Source organism: Candoia aspera, chromosome 1 (assembly GCF_035149785.1).
Source record: "Candoia aspera isolate rCanAsp1 chromosome 1, rCanAsp1.hap2, whole genome shotgun sequence".
NCBI classification, from domain to species: Eukaryota; Metazoa; Chordata; class Lepidosauria; order Squamata; family Boidae; genus Candoia; species Candoia aspera.
In genome coordinates this window covers 237,564,266-237,583,263 of record NC_086153.1, presented here as the reverse complement: position 1 = coordinate 237,583,263, position 18,998 = coordinate 237,564,266, and the positions used below count along the sequence as shown (strand labels likewise).

The 18,998-nt window shown below is 38.3% G+C and overlaps 1 protein-coding gene and 1 long non-coding RNA gene across 4 annotated transcripts in view; one reads left to right on the top strand and one right to left on the bottom strand.

Annotated features, from left to right (window-relative positions):
* The first annotated feature begins 914 nt into the window (after window positions 1-914).
* LOC134487454 (uncharacterized) lies at window positions 915-2,621 on the top strand. The gene is made up of 2 exons (XR_010066853.1): window positions 915-1,431; window positions 1,803-2,621. It is a non-coding gene; the product is annotated as an uncharacterized LOC134487454 (long non-coding RNA).
* A 250-nt stretch (window positions 2,622-2,871) lies between these two features.
* KMT5B (lysine methyltransferase 5B) overlaps window positions 2,872-18,998 on the bottom strand; it is a 46,761-nt gene continuing 30,634 nt past the window's right edge. For all 3 annotated transcript variants that reach the window (XM_063289260.1, XM_063289261.1, XM_063289262.1), the window contains 5 exons: window positions 16,207-16,373; window positions 15,906-15,925; window positions 15,660-15,796; window positions 8,881-9,077; window positions 2,872-5,384 (listed from right to left, as the gene is read on the bottom strand). In XM_063289260.1, coding sequence (XP_063145330.1) covers window positions 3,919-5,384; window positions 8,881-9,077; window positions 15,660-15,796; window positions 15,906-15,925; window positions 16,207-16,373 — 1,987 coding nt within the window. In that variant the 3' untranslated portion in view covers window positions 2,872-3,918. The remainder of the gene's footprint in view (window positions 5,385-8,880; window positions 9,078-15,659; window positions 15,797-15,905; window positions 15,926-16,206; window positions 16,374-18,998) is intronic.

Below are 18,998 nucleotides of genomic sequence, written 5' to 3'. Positions count from 1 at the left end.
CTGTTCCACATTTTAAAAAGAAGTGACTGATGAAAAACAAAAGAAAATTAAGAGTATATGCAGTACGTGCCTTTTTTGTTGGCTCACATCATGGATTCTGTAGCATACATCACCATGTTTCAAATAAAAAATGACACTATTTTCTCCTAATTAGCTTTTAACTGGCATTCAGGCTCTTTCAGATTGACAAGGAAGATTATGACCTTCACCAGCAATACCACACTTGGCAGGATTATTTTCATAATACTCAGTATGCAGTTTCATGCCAAAAACAGTGAGCCAGTGTTTAGCTATACAGGCATAACACACTTCACATTTTAAAACAAAAGGGAATGTTCACAAAGATAAGCACAGTCACGTAGTGCATTAAAGCACGTAAGATTTGTTCATGGACAACTCAATATTTCAATAAATTTAAATTTTGAATTCCCCCATTTGTTCCATTTATTTCAAATCAATTTTGGCAGGGAATACCGATTACCGAATGTACTCTCTTGTTACACATTTAGAGAATTCTAGTTCATATCCTGGATACAGCTCAGAGCAAGGATTAGAGCTTCCCACAAAAGCTGAAGAAAATTATTTTATCATCATCATCGACAGTTATCCTTCATTAAATAGATAGTAACATCCTTGGGACAAATAGTGTAAGTTGCAAGAGGGGTGGAGGAAAAAAAAAGCCATTTCAATTCCACAGTCCTGACTTTACTATAACTTGAATGAAATCTGAAATGTTGGAAATGTACAAAGCTTGAGCGAGCCAGTTTGGTCTACTGGTTAAGGTGTCAGGCTAGAAACTGGGAGGCTGTGAGTTCTAGTCCTGCCTTAGATACGAAAGCCAGCTGGGTGATCTTGGGCTAGTCCCTCTCTCTCAGCCCTAGGAAGGAGGCAAGGGCAAACCTCTTCTGAAAATCTTGCCAAGAATACTGCAGGGACTTGTACCGGCAGTCGCCAGGGATTAAGACTGACTTGAAGGCACAAAACAAAGCTTGAACAAAAACTTCAGCAATTTAGGCCTAAGTATGTCTAATTCATGTGAGAAAAATCCCATTTTTCAGGGCAAATTTTAGAGCTTGCTATAAGAAATTGTAGGTTTTGCATAAAATGCATTCTCTTCTAGCTTCGCTAGCATGGGGTTTGTCTCATACTAATTCTAGGATAACTTTGAACAGTAGGTAGACTTGTGCCTAAACTGTAAGTTTATGAACATGGTCAAGAGTTGTTCTCTATTTAGAAAAAAAAAAGATAATGCTCATTTGATGTTTGTACAGGTAGTCTTCAGTTAAGGATGGCAATTGAGATTGGAATTTTCATCGCTAAGCAACATGGTCGTAGAGCGCGATGTCACGTGACCACGTCACTTAGTGATGGCAGTTCTGACACTTCCAGTTGCCATTGTTAAGCAAATCCTGCACCATCATTAAGTGTGATGTCACGTGGTCACCATTTGCAACCTCCTGCCAGCTTCCCCATTGACTTTGCTTGTGAGAAGCCAGCAGTGAAGGTCGCAAATGGTGATTATGTGACCATGGGACGCTGTGATGTTGTAATTGCAAGCCGGTCGTTAAGCAAGGATCACCTGTATCATGAGAGAAGAGGGTGCTCTCAGATGCAGCTCCTCTACTCTAGACAACAAATTACTTCAATAGTTCTGCTGATAAAGCTTGGACAAATTCTTCAAGATGTGCACTTGTCCATGTTTCCAAATGCACTCTACAATGAATTACTATTCACTCTACATTTACCTCCAAGCAAACAGGCTGATTCTTAATGCAACCAGAGCAATGCATAAACTATAGCAGTGCAACTCTTTTGAACCACAGCAGTGCAGCATCTGGCATCATTTCCCAACCAGTTGTCCTCCAGATGCTGATCATTCTGGGGATTAAAATCTCATCTTAATGGGAGGATAGCACATTGTGGTAGGTTGTGCTAGAGTAACATTAGAAGTCTTATATCATGCAGGGAAACCCATTGATACAGCTTTGCCCCACGTTACTGTGGGTTCTTCTTGACAGCATAAGCACAATTATAAGGTAGTTACAAACTGTTAAGGTAACAAAAAGATTCAACCACAAATTAAAAACCTGTTTTTACTACACCCAAATTCCACCCAAACAATATATGAATGTATTTATTGTTTGCAAAATTGATAATCCCTTTGGTCTGATTTTTTTGTCCACACTAGATTTTTTTTTCCTGGCAACTAATGATATTGATAAAACTTGCAATAATGAGAATTACAACTGTAGAGGAAAAATAGTACAACTGGAAGAGAAGATAACAATGCTCAGAAACTCAGCAATTGCATGTGGTTACAGGAGGCTTAATGAGAATAATTTTCCATTGCACAAGAACTTCCCTATTCAACAAAGAGCCCAGTTTGTGTTATTTGTGCTACTCCAAAATCAGTAGATTGGGAAAATTGCATATAAATATATATCCAGTATGTTATGTGGTTTGGAAACTTAGCAACAGCAAGATGAATGTTCTGTGGAATTTGGTATCCTATCTGATGATTCTGTGCAAAATTCTACACACAGAACCGCAATGATAAATAGCTCTGATTACATACCTAAATAAACATTCTGAGATTAAGTTTAAATAAATGGTTAATTTTACAGCTTTGGTTATGTTATTTCTCATTCTAGCTCTAAAAAACAGGAAGTTCTTTTTTTTAAAAATGTATACAAATTCTTATAATCTCAGGATATGAGCTAAACAAGCCCAAGAACAAAAAAAAAGTCCACTGGTCAGAGCTTAAAACTATGTTTATAATTTCCTATTTATTGGCATTAATGTATTTCTAAACTTAAAAACCCTTCTGGTAAGTTATCAATTTTTATGACAAAATTTTGCACAACACACAAATATTTACAACATGTACATTTTCTTTTTCAGTCTTTTACACCGGATCTCAAAAGACAAACATTTTATAGATTACCACAGAACAAAAGCTGTGACTTAGGCTTTTCTTTTAAATTTCATAAAACTATCATAAGTTAAAGTGAATAGGTTTCTTTAAATTCCTCGTAGCATTTTTTTTACAAGTGCAACAGAAAACTATGAGGATCCAATTAGAATGGCTGCAATTAATTGGATAAATGTTGCCTGTTGTAATCACATTGTTTCACAGCAAGTTCTTGAAAAAATAAGCACCAATCATTCTTGCAAAGAACAATTTTATCTAAAAGTATTGAAAAAGTGTTAAATACAAGGTGTTTTAATTTACATAACAAGAAATAAATACACCATCCAAACTTGTATTCTGCATACTGCTACTCTTGTACATATAATGTACTAAAAGTCAGCAAACTGTCAACACCTTTTTTTAAGAAATCAATTTGACTTCAAACCAACTGTTTGCTACTATAACAAAGGCCACAAACAGTACGTCTGGGGACAGCATACAGTGTTAAAACTGACAAACTTCAAGGGGGAAAACATCTAGCAAATAAACTGAAAAGCTGTATTCATTGCTGGTGATATTAACATACTAGAAAACCTTAATAGGCCGCTACTATGATTTCTTTTAGATTATTTAGTCAGATGTAAGAGCAAAATAATGCTCTCACAGATTAAAAATTGTTTAGCCACATTATTGTGATTTAATTATCCTTCATGGAAAAATCTGATGGCATTTTTGTAATTATGCTTGAGCCTTTATTTTACAATAGAGCATTTTTCTCTAACTCAGAATTGCACATAAGAAGGCTATTAAAAAGTACAATAAAAATCTGCACAACTTGACTTAAGGAGTCAGTATGCTGTACACTTTCTACAATATTATGTTGATATAAGTGAACAAACAATAAAGAAGTGCTTCCACTAACATTTTGAGAAAGTTCATCAGTTGAAGAATAATTGTCTGGAATTTTGTTTTAAAAAATGGACATACTCAGTTTAAGACCTGTAAGCTTATGCATTGAGCCTTAAAGACTGATCTTCTCTCCTCCTGGAAGAAATGTCAATGTCTATTGAATCCTTGCCAACTATAAGCCTTAAACGCTTAGCTGGAGGCAGAGGAATAAAATCATCCTCAAAATCATCCTCATATTCCTCCTCCTCCTCCTCTTCTGCAGATGAAGAATCATCAATAGTTTCTTCTTCATATTGACTATAATCATCCACTTCCATCCGTGACTCTAGCAGTGAAAGGGGATCACTACAACACACTCCGTTCTCATGCAGGTCATCAGAGTACGCTCCCCTATTTTCTTCTTCTCGTTTTAGCTGTATTTTTAATTTTGTTGAACTACTACTTGATCCTGAGTTAAACCCATTATTAAGCTTTGCTACATATAAATTATTATCTTTCTCATGGTCTTTACTTAGTTTGATGCTTATTTTTGAAGAATTCATTCCATCATTTTCTTGGTCATTAGTCTTGCTGTTGCTGTCATGCCGCCTTCGCAGAGTAAGTTTGGGAATCCCAGAGCTGTTTTCAAGAATAAGTTGTGCATCATACCTTGTGATTCGCCTTTTCTTTTTACTTTTTGCAGTTCTAAAACGCTCTTTGACTTTGAAAGTGTCAGAGGTTACAATGGAGCAGCCACCAGATGCAGGAATACAGTCTTTATACCCAATGGCTGAATCCATTACACTGTTCATCTCTCCTAGGTCAGAATGTGAACTGATCAAATCTGGCAATTTGTCTTTGCCAGTCAATGTATGTGCAAGATCCGTTTCCTCCATTTTTGCAGATGGCTTCACCAGTCTCCCTTGTCGAGATTTCTTTTTGGCCACAACTCTTTCACTCTTCTGACACCTCCCCTCCCCCTTCTGTGATGCCATGAGAGCTTGCTCACTCTCAAGGATCACATGAGACTGCTGTTCCAAGCTATTGGCTCGCATGCCCGTCAAACTGTTTTTATAGCTGTTCAGCATATTTGGTTCAAGCTTTAAGTCAGAGGTCTCTGTCAGATTCATTCGTGTTCTCACTGACCTCCGTGTTATGTATGTACAGGGTGATATTTCCCCAGGTTCATGAGCACCTTTCATTGAATTTAATTTATATTCTCGTGCTGCATGCCTTGTTAAGCAGCCACTAGATACTGCAACTTTCACTGGTCCCTCTGTTTCTTTTTCCTTCTTAATGGGCAAGTTTTTATACAGAACTATTTTGGGTTCTTTAAGAACCAAGTTTCCCGTTTCGAGTTTCCTAGATGCATTTTTTTGTTCTGGCCTTTTGCACTGATTTTGCAACTTTATCTTTGAGAGTAAAGGCTTTGCAGGCTTTTTCAGTCTCTTTGGTACCCTGGAATTATTTAAATGAGTTAGTCTGGATGAGGTAGAGTTGGATGAAGTTGGAATTCTTGAAATAGACTGCCTGGTTAATGTTCTATTCTTGTTCTTTTTTACACCAATTGAAGATTTGCGGGTAGCTGCAGGATTAAACAAGATAAATATTAAAGAAGTTCGTTCTTCCTTCGAATTGTTACCAACAGTAGTATCATTTCGTAAGTACAGAAATAACGTTTTTGCTTATTGTACAGCTGCATAAAAAAAAGGTTTCTGCTCCTATTGTAGGGATACACTCTGCATAAAAAAATAAAGCCTGCCATTAAAATAACTTGATTAATAACGGGTTTAAAATCTCTACTCAATTTACCAAAGGACAACTTCTGAATTCCTTATTCACTATTCTAAGTGACATTTGTAATTTCGACACTCAAAGGGATGCACTGTGTATGGATACCTACTACTGACTATACCAGCGCTACACCAATATATGCAGTTAATTAACCACGCCTTTTTCCAGAAACACGTGGCCTTCAGAACTCCCATCGTACCACGATGAACTCAGAATTATTCCTATTGGATTTTATGGATGTGGAATTAAAAAAGAAATATGGGAAATTAACATTGCCCTGTATATGGCAAGTATGGCAAGATTATTGTATGCAAAAAGAGGAAAAGGTATGAAATACCTACAGTGGAAGATCTGATTATAAAATTAACTGAACTTGCAGAAATGGAAAAGCTGAGCAGTCTGGTCAGGGGAAAAACAACAAAGACTTTTTTGAAAGACTGGAAACCTTATATGGACTTTTTGCTGAAAGAAGAAAAGACTGATTTAATGTTTTCTGGATTTGGGGATTAAAAAAAGGATGAAGAGGAGGGAAAAAATAAGATAATTACTTGATAAAAAGGGTGGAAGGCATTATTGTATGTTTTCTTTTTTCATTCCTTTCCTTTTTCTCTTCCTTTCTTTTTGTATATTTTTACTGTATTGAAAAATTCTAATTATATATAATTATATACTGTATATACATACAGTGTATATATACAGTCTGTGCATATCTGTGTGTGTGTGTGTATAAAAGCATTAGCCGTCATCATTATTATGGAAGTATAAAGTGAATGGAAGCTACTTATTTATGCTTGACTTACTATCACATTTTGGTTTAATATCTATATTTTTAACATAATGTTACAAGGATAATACTGTTTAAAAATGTGAATGTACTTGGAATTATATACCAAAATTTGGAATTTACCACTAAATGAAGAATCACAGATTTATCAAGCACAGGAAGCAGCAAAAACTGTTACTCTTTAATGCTGAAAAGAGACTGTGACTCCAGAGTTACAAGGTTGGATTAATGAAATGGATCACTTTCTGTTTATAAAGTTGTTCTCTATCAGTGTAATAGAAAGACCAATCAATATTATCCCAATTTGAACAATATTTAATAGTATGTTTAAAATTGAGACAAATAAGTTTATCTATGTGGCAGCAAATGAGTATGACTGGGCATAGATACAGGCTCAAATTCAACCTGTTCTTGGTGATCAGGACAGCAAAGTGCAGTTACTTCTGTCTTAGTGATCCTGCAGAATGTCAGCCAGCTGAACTATTTAGGGTGTCCCAAACCCTATAGAACAAACCAGTATGAATTATGATTGTCTGACAGAGCATTTCATGGATAAAATTATTTGAGTTGGAGGCCTGAGAGAAGGAATCTACTGAGATGACAGAGGTAATGTCCTGCAATATTATGTGACAGCTTTTAAGTCTGTGGATCTTGAGGAAGTGAAAGAATTCTCTTAGTTCTGTTACTTGTGTGTCTATCCTTCAAAGTAAACCAGATCAGGAAACATACTCTACAAGAAGACCAGAACTATACTTTATTGAGATAGGCTATAATAACAGAGTCTTGCAAGTTTGATGGTGCTTCTACTCTCCACCCTCTTATACCCAGTGAATCAGAGAGGAGTCATCCTAAGTTTCTTCCTAATACTATCTCCCTTTGCAGGACTTAATTAATGCTTCTGTTCTCTTTATTTACATAACGATTTCTGAATATCTGATTCAAGACCATCTACCTGTCTCTCTACACTGTGAAATGGACTCCTATCCCACATGGCTTGTAAAATAGCCAGAGAACAAATTGGGAATTGGATCCAAGCCTTAGTCAACACTTTCTTGAAGGAAGGGGAGAGTGCTAAAGCCTTGAAAGGGGCCCTGGTCTGCCCATTCCTTAAAAAGTCCAACCTGGATTCAATGGAACTAGATAACTAACCTCCAATCTCCAGCCACCTTTCTGAGTTCCCAGGTGCTTCCACTCCTTCCTGAATGGGCAGGCCCAATCAGTGGTGATAAGAGGGGAAAGGATGGTCTACACGCACTCCATTATGGAATGCCCTGGGGCTCAGTCCCTAGCCCTTCCCCTAGGCTATTTAATATCTATATGAAACTACTGGGAGAGGTTATTTGTCAATTCAGAGGGATGTATACTCAATATGCTGATGATACTCAGCTGTACAGCTCTGCTCTGGGCACAATGGGAGATGCAGTGGAAGTTCTGACCTTGTACAAAGTCTGGGTGGGGAAAAAAAGGCTGAGACTGAACACAAGCAAGGTGGATAGCTGTTAATTTTAATTTAAAAACCTGATTCCAGGATTGAACCAAACCTGATTTTGATGGGAGTTGTGCTCGCAACCTCAAGGACAGTCAATCATTCCTTGTTATATTATGGTTAAATTATTGCAATTTGCTGTGAATGGGCTGCCCCTGAAGATCACCTGTAAATTTTAGTTGGTCCAGAATTCAGTGTTTGCTGGGCAGCTATGATCCTATCACATTATACCTTTCTTGCAGGGACTGCACTGGTCACACGTTTCCAAGCGCAATTTAAGGTGCTGGTCACCTTGTGGTCACCTGGATATCTAAGAGACTGCATTTCCCAGATAGTTGCTGCTTGCCCAACCCAGACAACCAGGGAGCACTGAGGGTTCCCATGTACCAAGTGAGGTATTCTCTGAGGAAGCTCACCTTCTATGGAACAATTTACCCCCGAGGAAAGGACAGCTTCTACTCTTACGGTTTTCTGAAAGTTGATAAAAACCTGGCTCTTCAAGAATTAATTGTGAAGCCATTGATGCCTCGATCAGTCATTTATTAATGGAATCTTCAGTTTGTGATTGTTTATTGTAATAATGCATTATTATTATTGTTGCTTTTACTATTTTTTAGTATCTGAAACACTAAAATACTGGATTGATGCAGAGGTAAATAACATAACTGATAAATATTTTCGCTCTTTCCTTTTTCCTCATGTTCACTTTTGTGATTTTTGTTCCTTTTGTTTTCTTTATACAAAAATATAATAAATACAAAAAAGATAACAAAAAACTAAAACCACTAGTTATTTCATTAGTTTCCAAGCTATTGGTTAAATCCCAGAACTCACTATTCTAAGAATTCTTTGCCACCATAGAGCCTACAATATTTATTTCCCCTTTAGAAAATCTGTGAAGAATCTACGTCAATCTTGAATGAAAAAAAGGTCAAATGAAAAGGGCAACTTCTTTTAAGATAGCTGTTAAGAATGCTTCATAAAATACATTCCAAAATATTCTTGCCACTTGCTTACTTGCATGAGCTTTTTCCTGAGTGGTATCTGCATCAGTGTTAGAGCTGACAGATTGACTGTCAGAATTTTTACTGCTATCACCCAATTTCTTAAGCCTGTTTAAACGTTTATCTGTTTCTCTGAGTCCATATTTGCTATTGATCACAGGAGTAGGTGCAGGCAGTCCCACTCTTGATTTAAAAGCACCAGTTCCACGTCTGAAAAAAAAAAAGAATAGCACATATCAATTACACAGCACGCAGCAATAATAAAAGGGTAGCTAATTAAATAGTATGAATTCTGGGTCTGTATTGGTATTTAAAGAAAATATTCTTTCATATTGTTAACATTCTGCTATTACACTTTTAGGGAAGTTAATTTAAAAAATAAAGGAATAAGCACATGTGATACTCCTTTAAAATTTCTTAAAAATCCATATATCAAGTGAAATGTCCTTCATCAATTTAACAGACTATATTTCGTTAATACTTGCTTAACATAAAATGAGAACCTATTATTTTCCTTAAATCTGATGACAATACATTAATTAGAAGAACTGATATGTGTCCAATAGAAAATATTGATGGGTTATTTCCTCAGGATGCTGTATACACATAGGACATGGCCTGAAGACACATTATGTCTTTTATTGAACACATACCTAGTCCAAAGGTGTAAGATAAAGTAATTTTGCTGAAGCTGAGCAGGTATGAATCAGGCCATCACCTAGATAGCTGCCTGGCAACTTTATGGTCAAGATAGAAATGCAAGTGATCAATTAAATTAATATGATGCATGTTTGAAATTAATAGTATCTTTAAATGGTTATATCCTTCCTTAAGTGTCGAACACCATTTATTCACACAAAGAAAGAATCATTTGTGCTGGTTACATTTTGGTAAACCAATCTAATCTAAAAATATCCTCATACCTGCATGCCAGAAACAACTAAGTGCATGATTGAACACAATGAAAAAAATTATAGCACCTTATTTAAAACACTTTCCACTTTTAAGTATACGCAAGTAAGAAAAAGTAGAGATGTGTAAAACATTCAGTGCAGAAACTGTTACATGTATGTGCCCATCTGGCTTTGGGTGGTCCATACCTGCACCAAAACATGCACCCTTTGGATATAAAAAAAATGAAGAGTCTAGTAGCACCTTTTTCAACTAACATATTTTATTAAAAGGCATGAGTTGTAGCTCACCATCAGAATAAAAAAGTGGTTAGATTGATGATGGATTTAAACTGCAATGAGGTGGGGGGAAAGGGAGAGGAAGACAGGTTGGTTATGTAGAGAAAGGTTATATATGAGACAGAGTATAAGTACCTTATTAATTAACCCTTGTAATGAGTTAAAAACCCATTGTGTTTCTTGAGACCCTTCAAAATTGTCTGAAACTTTTTGATGTGAGTTAAGCAATCTCTTGCTCAATGGTGCTGTTAAAGCCTGCTTTTTTTCAGCATATTATACATTACAGATAGCCCTTGCTTAACAACTGCCCTGTTTAATGACCATTTATTTATTTATGTGTGTTTGTTTGTTTATATTTCGCATTTCTATCACCGCCCATCTCCCCCAAAAGAGGGACTCTGGATGGTTTACAATAAAATAAACAATTAAAATCATAAAACATAAATTACAATACAAACCATGATTATAAATAGATAAATATAAAATCCATGTGATGATAAGCTCTCATTCAATAGAGAGGGCTCTATGGCACCAGCCATCCCCAGGAAGAACTACTGCCCTTCCCATCCCAAGCAAGGTGGCAGAACCAGGTTTTCAAATTCTTCCAGAAGGCCGGGAGCAAAGGGACCTGCCTCATCTCTGGGGGCAGAATGTTCCAAAGGGCAGGTGCCACTGCAGAGAAGGGTTGCCTCCTGGACCCCGCCAGATGGAATTCCCTTGCCGACAGGGTCCATAGCATGCCCTCTCTGCATGACCAGGTGGGATGGGATGATGTGATGGGGATGAGACGGTCCCTCAGGTAAACTTGCCCCATGCCATGTAGGGCTTTAAAGGTGATAACCACACCTTGAATTGGACCCAGAAGCAAACTGGCACCCAGTGCAGCTCACACAGCACTGGTCTCACACGTGCTGATCTTGAGGCACCAATAACTGCCCACGTGGCTGCATTCTAGACCAGCTGAAGCTTCTGGATACTCTTCAAGGACAGCCCCATGTACAGTGTGTTGCAATAATCTATATGGGAGATGACCAGGGCATGAGTGACCGTTCGGAGGGCATCTCGCTCCAGGAAAGGGCATAACTGGCACACAACCTGAAGTTGTGCAAAGGCCCTTCTGGCCATGACTATACCTGCTCTTCGACCAGGAGTTGCGAGTCCAGGAGGACCCCCAGGTTCTGCACCAGGTCTGAATGGGGCAGTGTGGCGCCATCCAGAACTAAAGATGACAATTTCCTGGATGTAGAGGAGCCATCTACATTTGAAGTTGCTACGGTGCTGAAAAAGTAACTTTACGATCAGTCCTTGCACTTACTACCATCACAGAGTCCCTGCGGTCATGTGATCGAGATTCAGGCACTTTGCAACAGGTGAGTATTTACAACTGTCTCAGCATCCCATGGTCACGTGATCATCATTTGTGTGCTTCACAGCTGGCTTCTGACAAGCAGAGTCAATGGAGAAGCCAGCAGTAAAATTGGTCACATGACATCTTGCTTAATGACTGTATCACTTAGGAACTGCTGGTCCCAACTGTGGTCGTTAAGTGAGGACAACCTGTACTCCTACGAAGCTTACTTCTGGATATTATGGTCTATGGGTGAATGGATATTGTGGCCCCTGTATGAATGGCACAGAACTATAACGTTCTAGGAACAGACCAAAGTACAGGTGTTCTGGAAAGAAGTGGTTTGCTGGTGGAGAGTGGAAAGGGTGAGGAAAAGCCAAGCACACCACTGGTCCTGGCTAAAAAAAGGCAGGGGTGGGAAGAAAAGGAGATAAGGCACTAAGAAGATCAGGGAACAGAAAGCCAGTGGAATATGCCAAGTTGGGAACTTGTTTGTTACAGCAGAGACCCTCAGCATGGAACAGATGCACTGTGCCAGCTCAGGGGGTGGAGAGGAAGGCATACTGGGAAGATTAGAGGGACAGGCAGAGCAGTGGGATAAGCTATGCTGGGACACTAGCAATGACTGAGGCGAGGGCACAAGAGGTAAGGCACTGGAAAGATTGAGACTGCTGAAATATGCTGCAGTCAGTTATCAATAGCAACAACTATGCCCCCGCAAGTCTTCCATCACTCTGCCTTTCCATGCCTGACTCTCCTCCACTGGGCTGATATTGGAAGCTAAAGCGAAAATATTTTCTTCAACCTGATGCTTCAACCTGATGCACCAGGAGCTTCTTATGACAACAGAAACCCTACTCTGTCCACTACTGTCCATTCATGTCATAACCAGAGATTGCCAGATTTCCAAATGTAAGGAGTACCATTTCATTCTCAGGAGCCTCAATTAACGTTGGTACTGCATATATACAGCCTTGCAGAAGAGAAGTGGCTTGCATTTATCAATTTGTAGGGTGCATACTTTGACTTCTCTATAGTACGATACCATTTCTCTTTTCTTTACTGTATAGTAGATAGATCCATTTACCAATTTAGCTCTTATCATTTGGTCCTCCACAGCCTCAAGAGTTTTTTTTTAATTTGTTGTTACATTCCTCCACCTTTAGAGAATCACTTTGTTCCCTTATCTATACAACCAGCTCCTGCTTGCGTATTCCCATGTGGAACTATCTCACCACACAGCTCAAGTCTTTGCTCCTATAACGCCTACGCTTCAAGTCCCTGCACACAGTATCTCTTGACAAGAGATAGAACCTGTGTCATTCTACAACTGTACGTATGGACATATAATGGCTGTAATCTCCGTTCTTTGCTTCATCTGTTTTCAGGTAAGTGTGTGGTACTTCCACTTGTGTGAGAACTATTTCCCAGACTGATACGGATACTGTCAGTCACAAAACTGTGAGCCAATGCAGTTTATCCCACCTTTACAGAATAACCAAGCTTCTATCTCACTTTCTAGCCACCTCCATCAGAAGAACACTAGAAAGTGAGAAAAGATTTTGCTGCCAGAATACAGTATATAAAGAGGTTTTATCTGAAAGCAATAGTACTCACTGGAATTCTTGTGCTGCACCCAAACTTTTCTTTCTAATCTTATCAATCATATCTAATCAAGCCTTTAGGTTTGTTTCTTGTATTAACGGTTTGCTATCAGATGGAGGGGAAGGAAAATCCTCACAATAAGGTAGCGCCTCCTTCCGGTTTGACCCTGCATCAAGGTATTGATTCCATCATCAATGTATCCATGTCCAGATGAGCAGCTAACCCCTAAGCCTATCCGCAAAGCACTGAAGCACACGCTCAGCATCTTTCTTCTTGGAACAGACCCATTTCGCATTTTTTCAGTTGATGTGATACTTGGCAAAGATGAGTAGGAATTTAACCAAGTGCAACTTTAATGCTCCTTTGTGACCTAGGCAGCTATGGTTCAACCTGTTGCTCCCTCTTGCCCACTGTGAGTACCTCCACTTTCCTACAGCTTACCCGACTTCTCCAGCCATCCTTCTCTATCCATCAGGACAATGGTCAATATTTCATTCAGACCATGATTCCTCCCTCAGCTCTACAGTTTGGAGGATTCAGTTCCATAACCTCCCTGGACTAGATTATGTATCTGATACATAATAAGCCTTTCACAAGGGCTATCTATGCAGCTAAATGGAAATCCTTTGAGGAATTTGTTCAAAAACAGCAGTTTAATCCCATCTATGTTAGATCCTTCATGATTTTGCCTTTCTTTTGCAACCAAAACAGTAAGGTTTGATTTGCTTTCAAAAAAGTATAATTTGTAGCTCCTCCATTTCCATTCATTGGGTAGCACTTCACTTTCTTCTAACTCAAATTGTGATGACTTTCATGAAAGGCCTAGCTCACCTCTCTCCTCTATCCCCTGACACATCTGGACTGGACCCTTTCCCCTATTCTCATTATGTTAATGTCAATAATCTTTGAACCCATGGTTACTGTTGGGACCTTAATGGGAGCACTGCACTCTGCTTGGTCCTATGAAATCTCTTGGCAGCATTCAATACCATCAGTCATGGTATTGCTCTGAACTAGATGTAAGGGTTGGGAGTTCAGGACATCATTTTATGGAGGTTTCCCTCCTACCAGTTCCAGCTGGTAGTCAAGGGGGAAACACTTGAGCTCTTAATCAGTCCAATTTATTTATTAATTTATTCAATTTCTATAGCCGCCCATCAAAACAAGTGACTCTGGGCAGCTTACAACAATAACAAACTATAAAACAATTAAACAATTACAACAGTTAAAGTACAAAATAAACATACATGGCTGCCAAGTAACCAATGTAAGATGTTAATATAGCCAAGAAACGGGACCATTACCATGCTCGGGGCCCCAGACCCGGGCACCTAACTAGGTCTTCACGACCTTACAAAAGGCCAACAGGATCGGGGACATCCTGATCTCTGAAGGGAGAATATTCCAGAGGGCAGGCGCTATGGCTGAAAAGGCACACTTTCTAGTCCTTGCCAATCGACATTCTTTGGCTGACGGGATCCGTAGCATGCCCAATCTACCAGATCGAATTGGACGGGTAGAAACAACTGGGAGAAGACAGTCCCCCATGTCATTTAACATTTATATGAAAGTGCTGGGACAAGTCATCCACCAGTCTGGTATGAGACCTAACCAATATGTGGATGACATCCAGTTATACACTGCCACTCTAGGCTGAACTAGTGATGCCACGGAACTGTGCAACTGGTGCCTAGAGGCTGTACTGACTGGATAGAGTGAAACAAACCCAGATTAAACCCTAGCAAGATGGGGATGCTGTCTGTCAATAAACATCTGAGGAATCTGGAAACATTGGTCCTGGGTTTGCATTCCCCCCGAGAGAGGCTGTTTGTGACTTGTTGGTACTTCTCAGGCTCATAGCTCCTCCTTAAACAGGAAGTTTAATGTGGAAGTTGTGCCCAACCAGGTCTTTGCCTAGCTCTGGCTGATCTGCCAGTTAGGATCTTATCTGTCAGAATGCCTTGCCAATGGTAACTCACAACCTGATTACCATTCTGCTGGACAAATGCAGCACACTCTAATGTGGGCTGCCTTTTGGAGATAACCTAGAAGCCACAGTAGATACAGGATGCAGCAGCCAGATTGCAGGTGGGACCATTCCATCAATGCAGAATAATATCAATATTGACATCGCTGCACTAATAGGGCCAAATTCGAAGTACTGGTTATCATCTATAAAGCCCTATACAATAGAGCACTCAAGCACTGCTTTGCCAGAATTTACTCTGCCCATCCAGTCCAAACATCTAGAAAGGTGGGGTTAAGGGTCCTCTCACCCTGTATGCTACATGAGGTGTGGGTAAGATGACAGGTCTTCTCCATGGCTGCCCCCATACTTTGGAACAGTACTTCTCCCCTGGAGATATGCTTGGCTCCTTCCTTCCTTGTGTTTCACAAGGTGCTTCAGACTATTTTATTCCAATTTGCCTTTGGTTCTGACTGATTCTGTACAACCTTTATAGTTAGACCTATTCTTCCATATTTTTAATAGCTTTTCTTACATGTTTATTGATCTTTGATGTAAGCTGTCCAGGCTTAATGGAATGGTCAACAAATATTATTAATAATACTATCAATTAATATTAATATTTATAATTGAGGGGGTGCTACATGTTGCCTTAGGATTACAAACTGTACATTCCACTTTACCTTTCACATGTGTAGCATTCACAAAATTCATTATTTTCTCCAAAAAATCCATCTCCATAATAGCAAGAAATTTCTTCCCCAGGTTCAATATCTCGCAGAGCTTTCACGCACGCTGTATCCCGGCCAGTTGACACAAACTATAGAGGATGAATAATTAAAATTTATTTTAATTTTAAAAAGCTTTTAAAAAAATGTAACTGTATTTTAAAAAGCTAATTCTGATTATGTAAAACATTGCACACCTACCTTACAGTTGGGTCTGCAATCTGAAAAAGGTCCAAAAGATAAAATCAATTAACTGTTGATAAGACCTGAAACATGAATAATTACAGATGCCTAAAGTAAGGTTTCATACTGCTTTTATCATCTATTACAAAACTTAACTGAAACAGGCACAGTAGTAAAACTAGAAGCATTGAGTAAATAATGCTAACTCCTTTTCAAAGAGGATTAATGTTGTTTTAGATCATTCTAATTAGAGTGTAAATAAAAATACAGTGAAAAGTACTTGCAAGTGCAACTAATTTTTATTTAGATGTGGACTTACCATGATTAATGAAAGCAGCTGGACCAAGCCACAGCTGAGCACAGTTTTTCCGTGTTGAATACATGACACTAAAATCATTTTCTCCATGTCTGAGCAGCATATTCTCTTCTAGCTCTGAGAGTTCAGCAATACAACCGACTAATAACTCTATCTTGTCATTCCGTTTCCTAATAAGCAGAGACATAAATTATTTCCAGAATGATCAATGCCTTTTTAGTGTAACTTTTTTTCCATGATACAAATACTTTAATATGGATGAATTTTGCCCCTTGGGAATCCCAGCCCCCTAATAATTTTTCATGACAAGACCTTTTTCCTAAACTTTTCTTAATGAAAAGTTTTAAAAGCCCAATTAATTTGTAATTCTTAGTAGTGATTACCCCTAGAATTTGCTAAATTCAACAGTAATTCAACTTGCAAGATGTTATAAGTGGTTCTACACAGATTTTGTTTTTTAATTAAATTTTGGTACTTCCTGACTTAAAAGTGACTTCGGGCAGCTTTATTCTAAACCAATAAAATAAAATAAAAATGTGATGTTTAAAAATATTATATCACAATTTTATTCCTCCAGTTGCAGTTGAAGCTTTGCTATTTAATTTTATCCAATCTGATGAAAAGTGGATGATACAGACTGTGACTGGAAGAAATATTCTATATGCGTGTGGAAGAGTGGGAAAGATTAATTAGGGACCTCAGATGAAATTTCAACAATATATAGCTAGCTCCCCAGCTATATTTTTCATTTTCATCCAATCCAGTGTGGCAGTGCGTATCCTAAAGAGACTTCTGAATGGACCAGATGGGCTCAATGCATAATGGTACAGTGAACAAACAACCATGCAGATGTGCTAAACCAAATTTGGAAGTGACTGTACTCCCTTCTTAAAAATCAGACAATAAGAATGACAGAATTTCCAGGTGCAGTCTTACTTATGGAAACGTAAACAATTTCCAAAGTACAAAAGCCTTTTATAAACAGCTCATATGCCAACTGCATTACTTTTTATTCAGGTTTCTATGCTTTGCAGAATATGATTACAACATGCTAAACATATTGTACTAATCAAATATTCATGCTTGATTACTACAATATGTCATATGAGGAGCTCCCCTTGGAAAGTGGAAAATTCAGCAAGATCAAAACATGGAAATGTTATTGATTCCATTTGTTCAAAGGCACAATTCAAGATCTTGGAAGACCATGACTATTTAGGAATTTAAATGTACTGCAAGGACACAATCTGACCCAAAGAGCTGCTTGTAAATTGGGATTAGATTAGTCAACTTTATTTTGTATTGCTGTCTTAATATATAATGAAGCTCAAAAAGGCTTAGAAAAAAATGCAATAAATAAAAAGAATGACCCATTTTGAAGAGAGAAAGATAGACCTGACTATCTCCTACGAAGGCTGTTCCATAATCTCTATACCACAGCCCAGAAGGCTTCATTTCTTATGTGAACAAAGAGAAGTTACAGAGAATGGTCTCATTTGTGTAACAAAACTTTCAGTTAAGATGAGCCCTAAAGACCAAAACCAGCAATATAACTTGGCAACTGTTACAACTGATGGAATGTACTGATTTTTTCACTTCAAACGCTCTTGATGAAACTGTTTATAAGACAATTCCATATGCAGTGCATTATCTTCTCCAATTGTACACTGCATTATTTCTTAGTTTCTGGATTTGGAACTGAGCTAGTTTACTTAGTTCTTGATAGGGCTTCAAAAGATGTTGCTTATAACGGTAACATTTATCAGAGACCGTAAGGGAGAGAGGGAACTTTATGACATCACATAAACAATGCTGAACAATAAATTCCCGGCAGTAAAACCTCATTCTAACTGAATAATTGGGAGGATGATGTCCATTATTCAGGAATGTCTGAATTGTGGGGATTAACATCCTTAGCGTGAACAACTCAAATTGACACAAATGATACTAATGGCAGCAATGGTCCACTGCATGCAAAGTCCACTGCCCAAGGTCTGGTAATTTAAGGTTTCGATGTATCTTCCAGGATCTGCTGGAAGAACAGGAACTATTTCAACATTGCTTCCCAGCACTATCCAGGCTACGTAATTTAAAATGATACATTTTGATGGTACCAAAAGCTGCTGAAATATACAGGTAGACCTCGCTTAACAACTGCCCTGTTTAGCAACTGTCCAAAATTACATCAGTGCTATAAAAGTAACTTCACAACCGGCAGGTGTTTACGACCCTTGCAGCATCCCATAGTCACGTGATCGTCATTTGCAAGCTTCACAACTGGCTTCTGACAAGCAGAGTTAATGGAGAAGCCAGCAATGAAACTGCAAGTCACGGTCACACAAGATCTTGTTTAATGGCCAGTGGTGACATGCTTAATGACTGAATGGGAAGTGATGTCATAAGTCTGTTGAGGTCATGTGATGTTTCGCTTAATGACCATATTGCTTAGCAATGGATTGCTGGTCCCAATTGTGGTCACTAAGTGAGGACTACCAGTACTGGAGAATCAACAGGTTCATACTCCTCCAGCTTCTCCACCAGTGCAGGTAGGGGTAATCTGATTAATGGCAATATTGTTTGTTTTATAAAAGCTTAAAAACTATCTTCATATCTATCTATCTATCTATCTATCTATCTATCTTTATATACATACACACACACACACACACACATACATAATAAGGTAAATGTGTGTGTATGCTTGTGGGAAATATGATAAAGGAAACTGTTTCCATTTTACAATGCTGGGGCAATGAAAATACCACAGTATAGCAAATCAGAAGTTGACCTGTCTT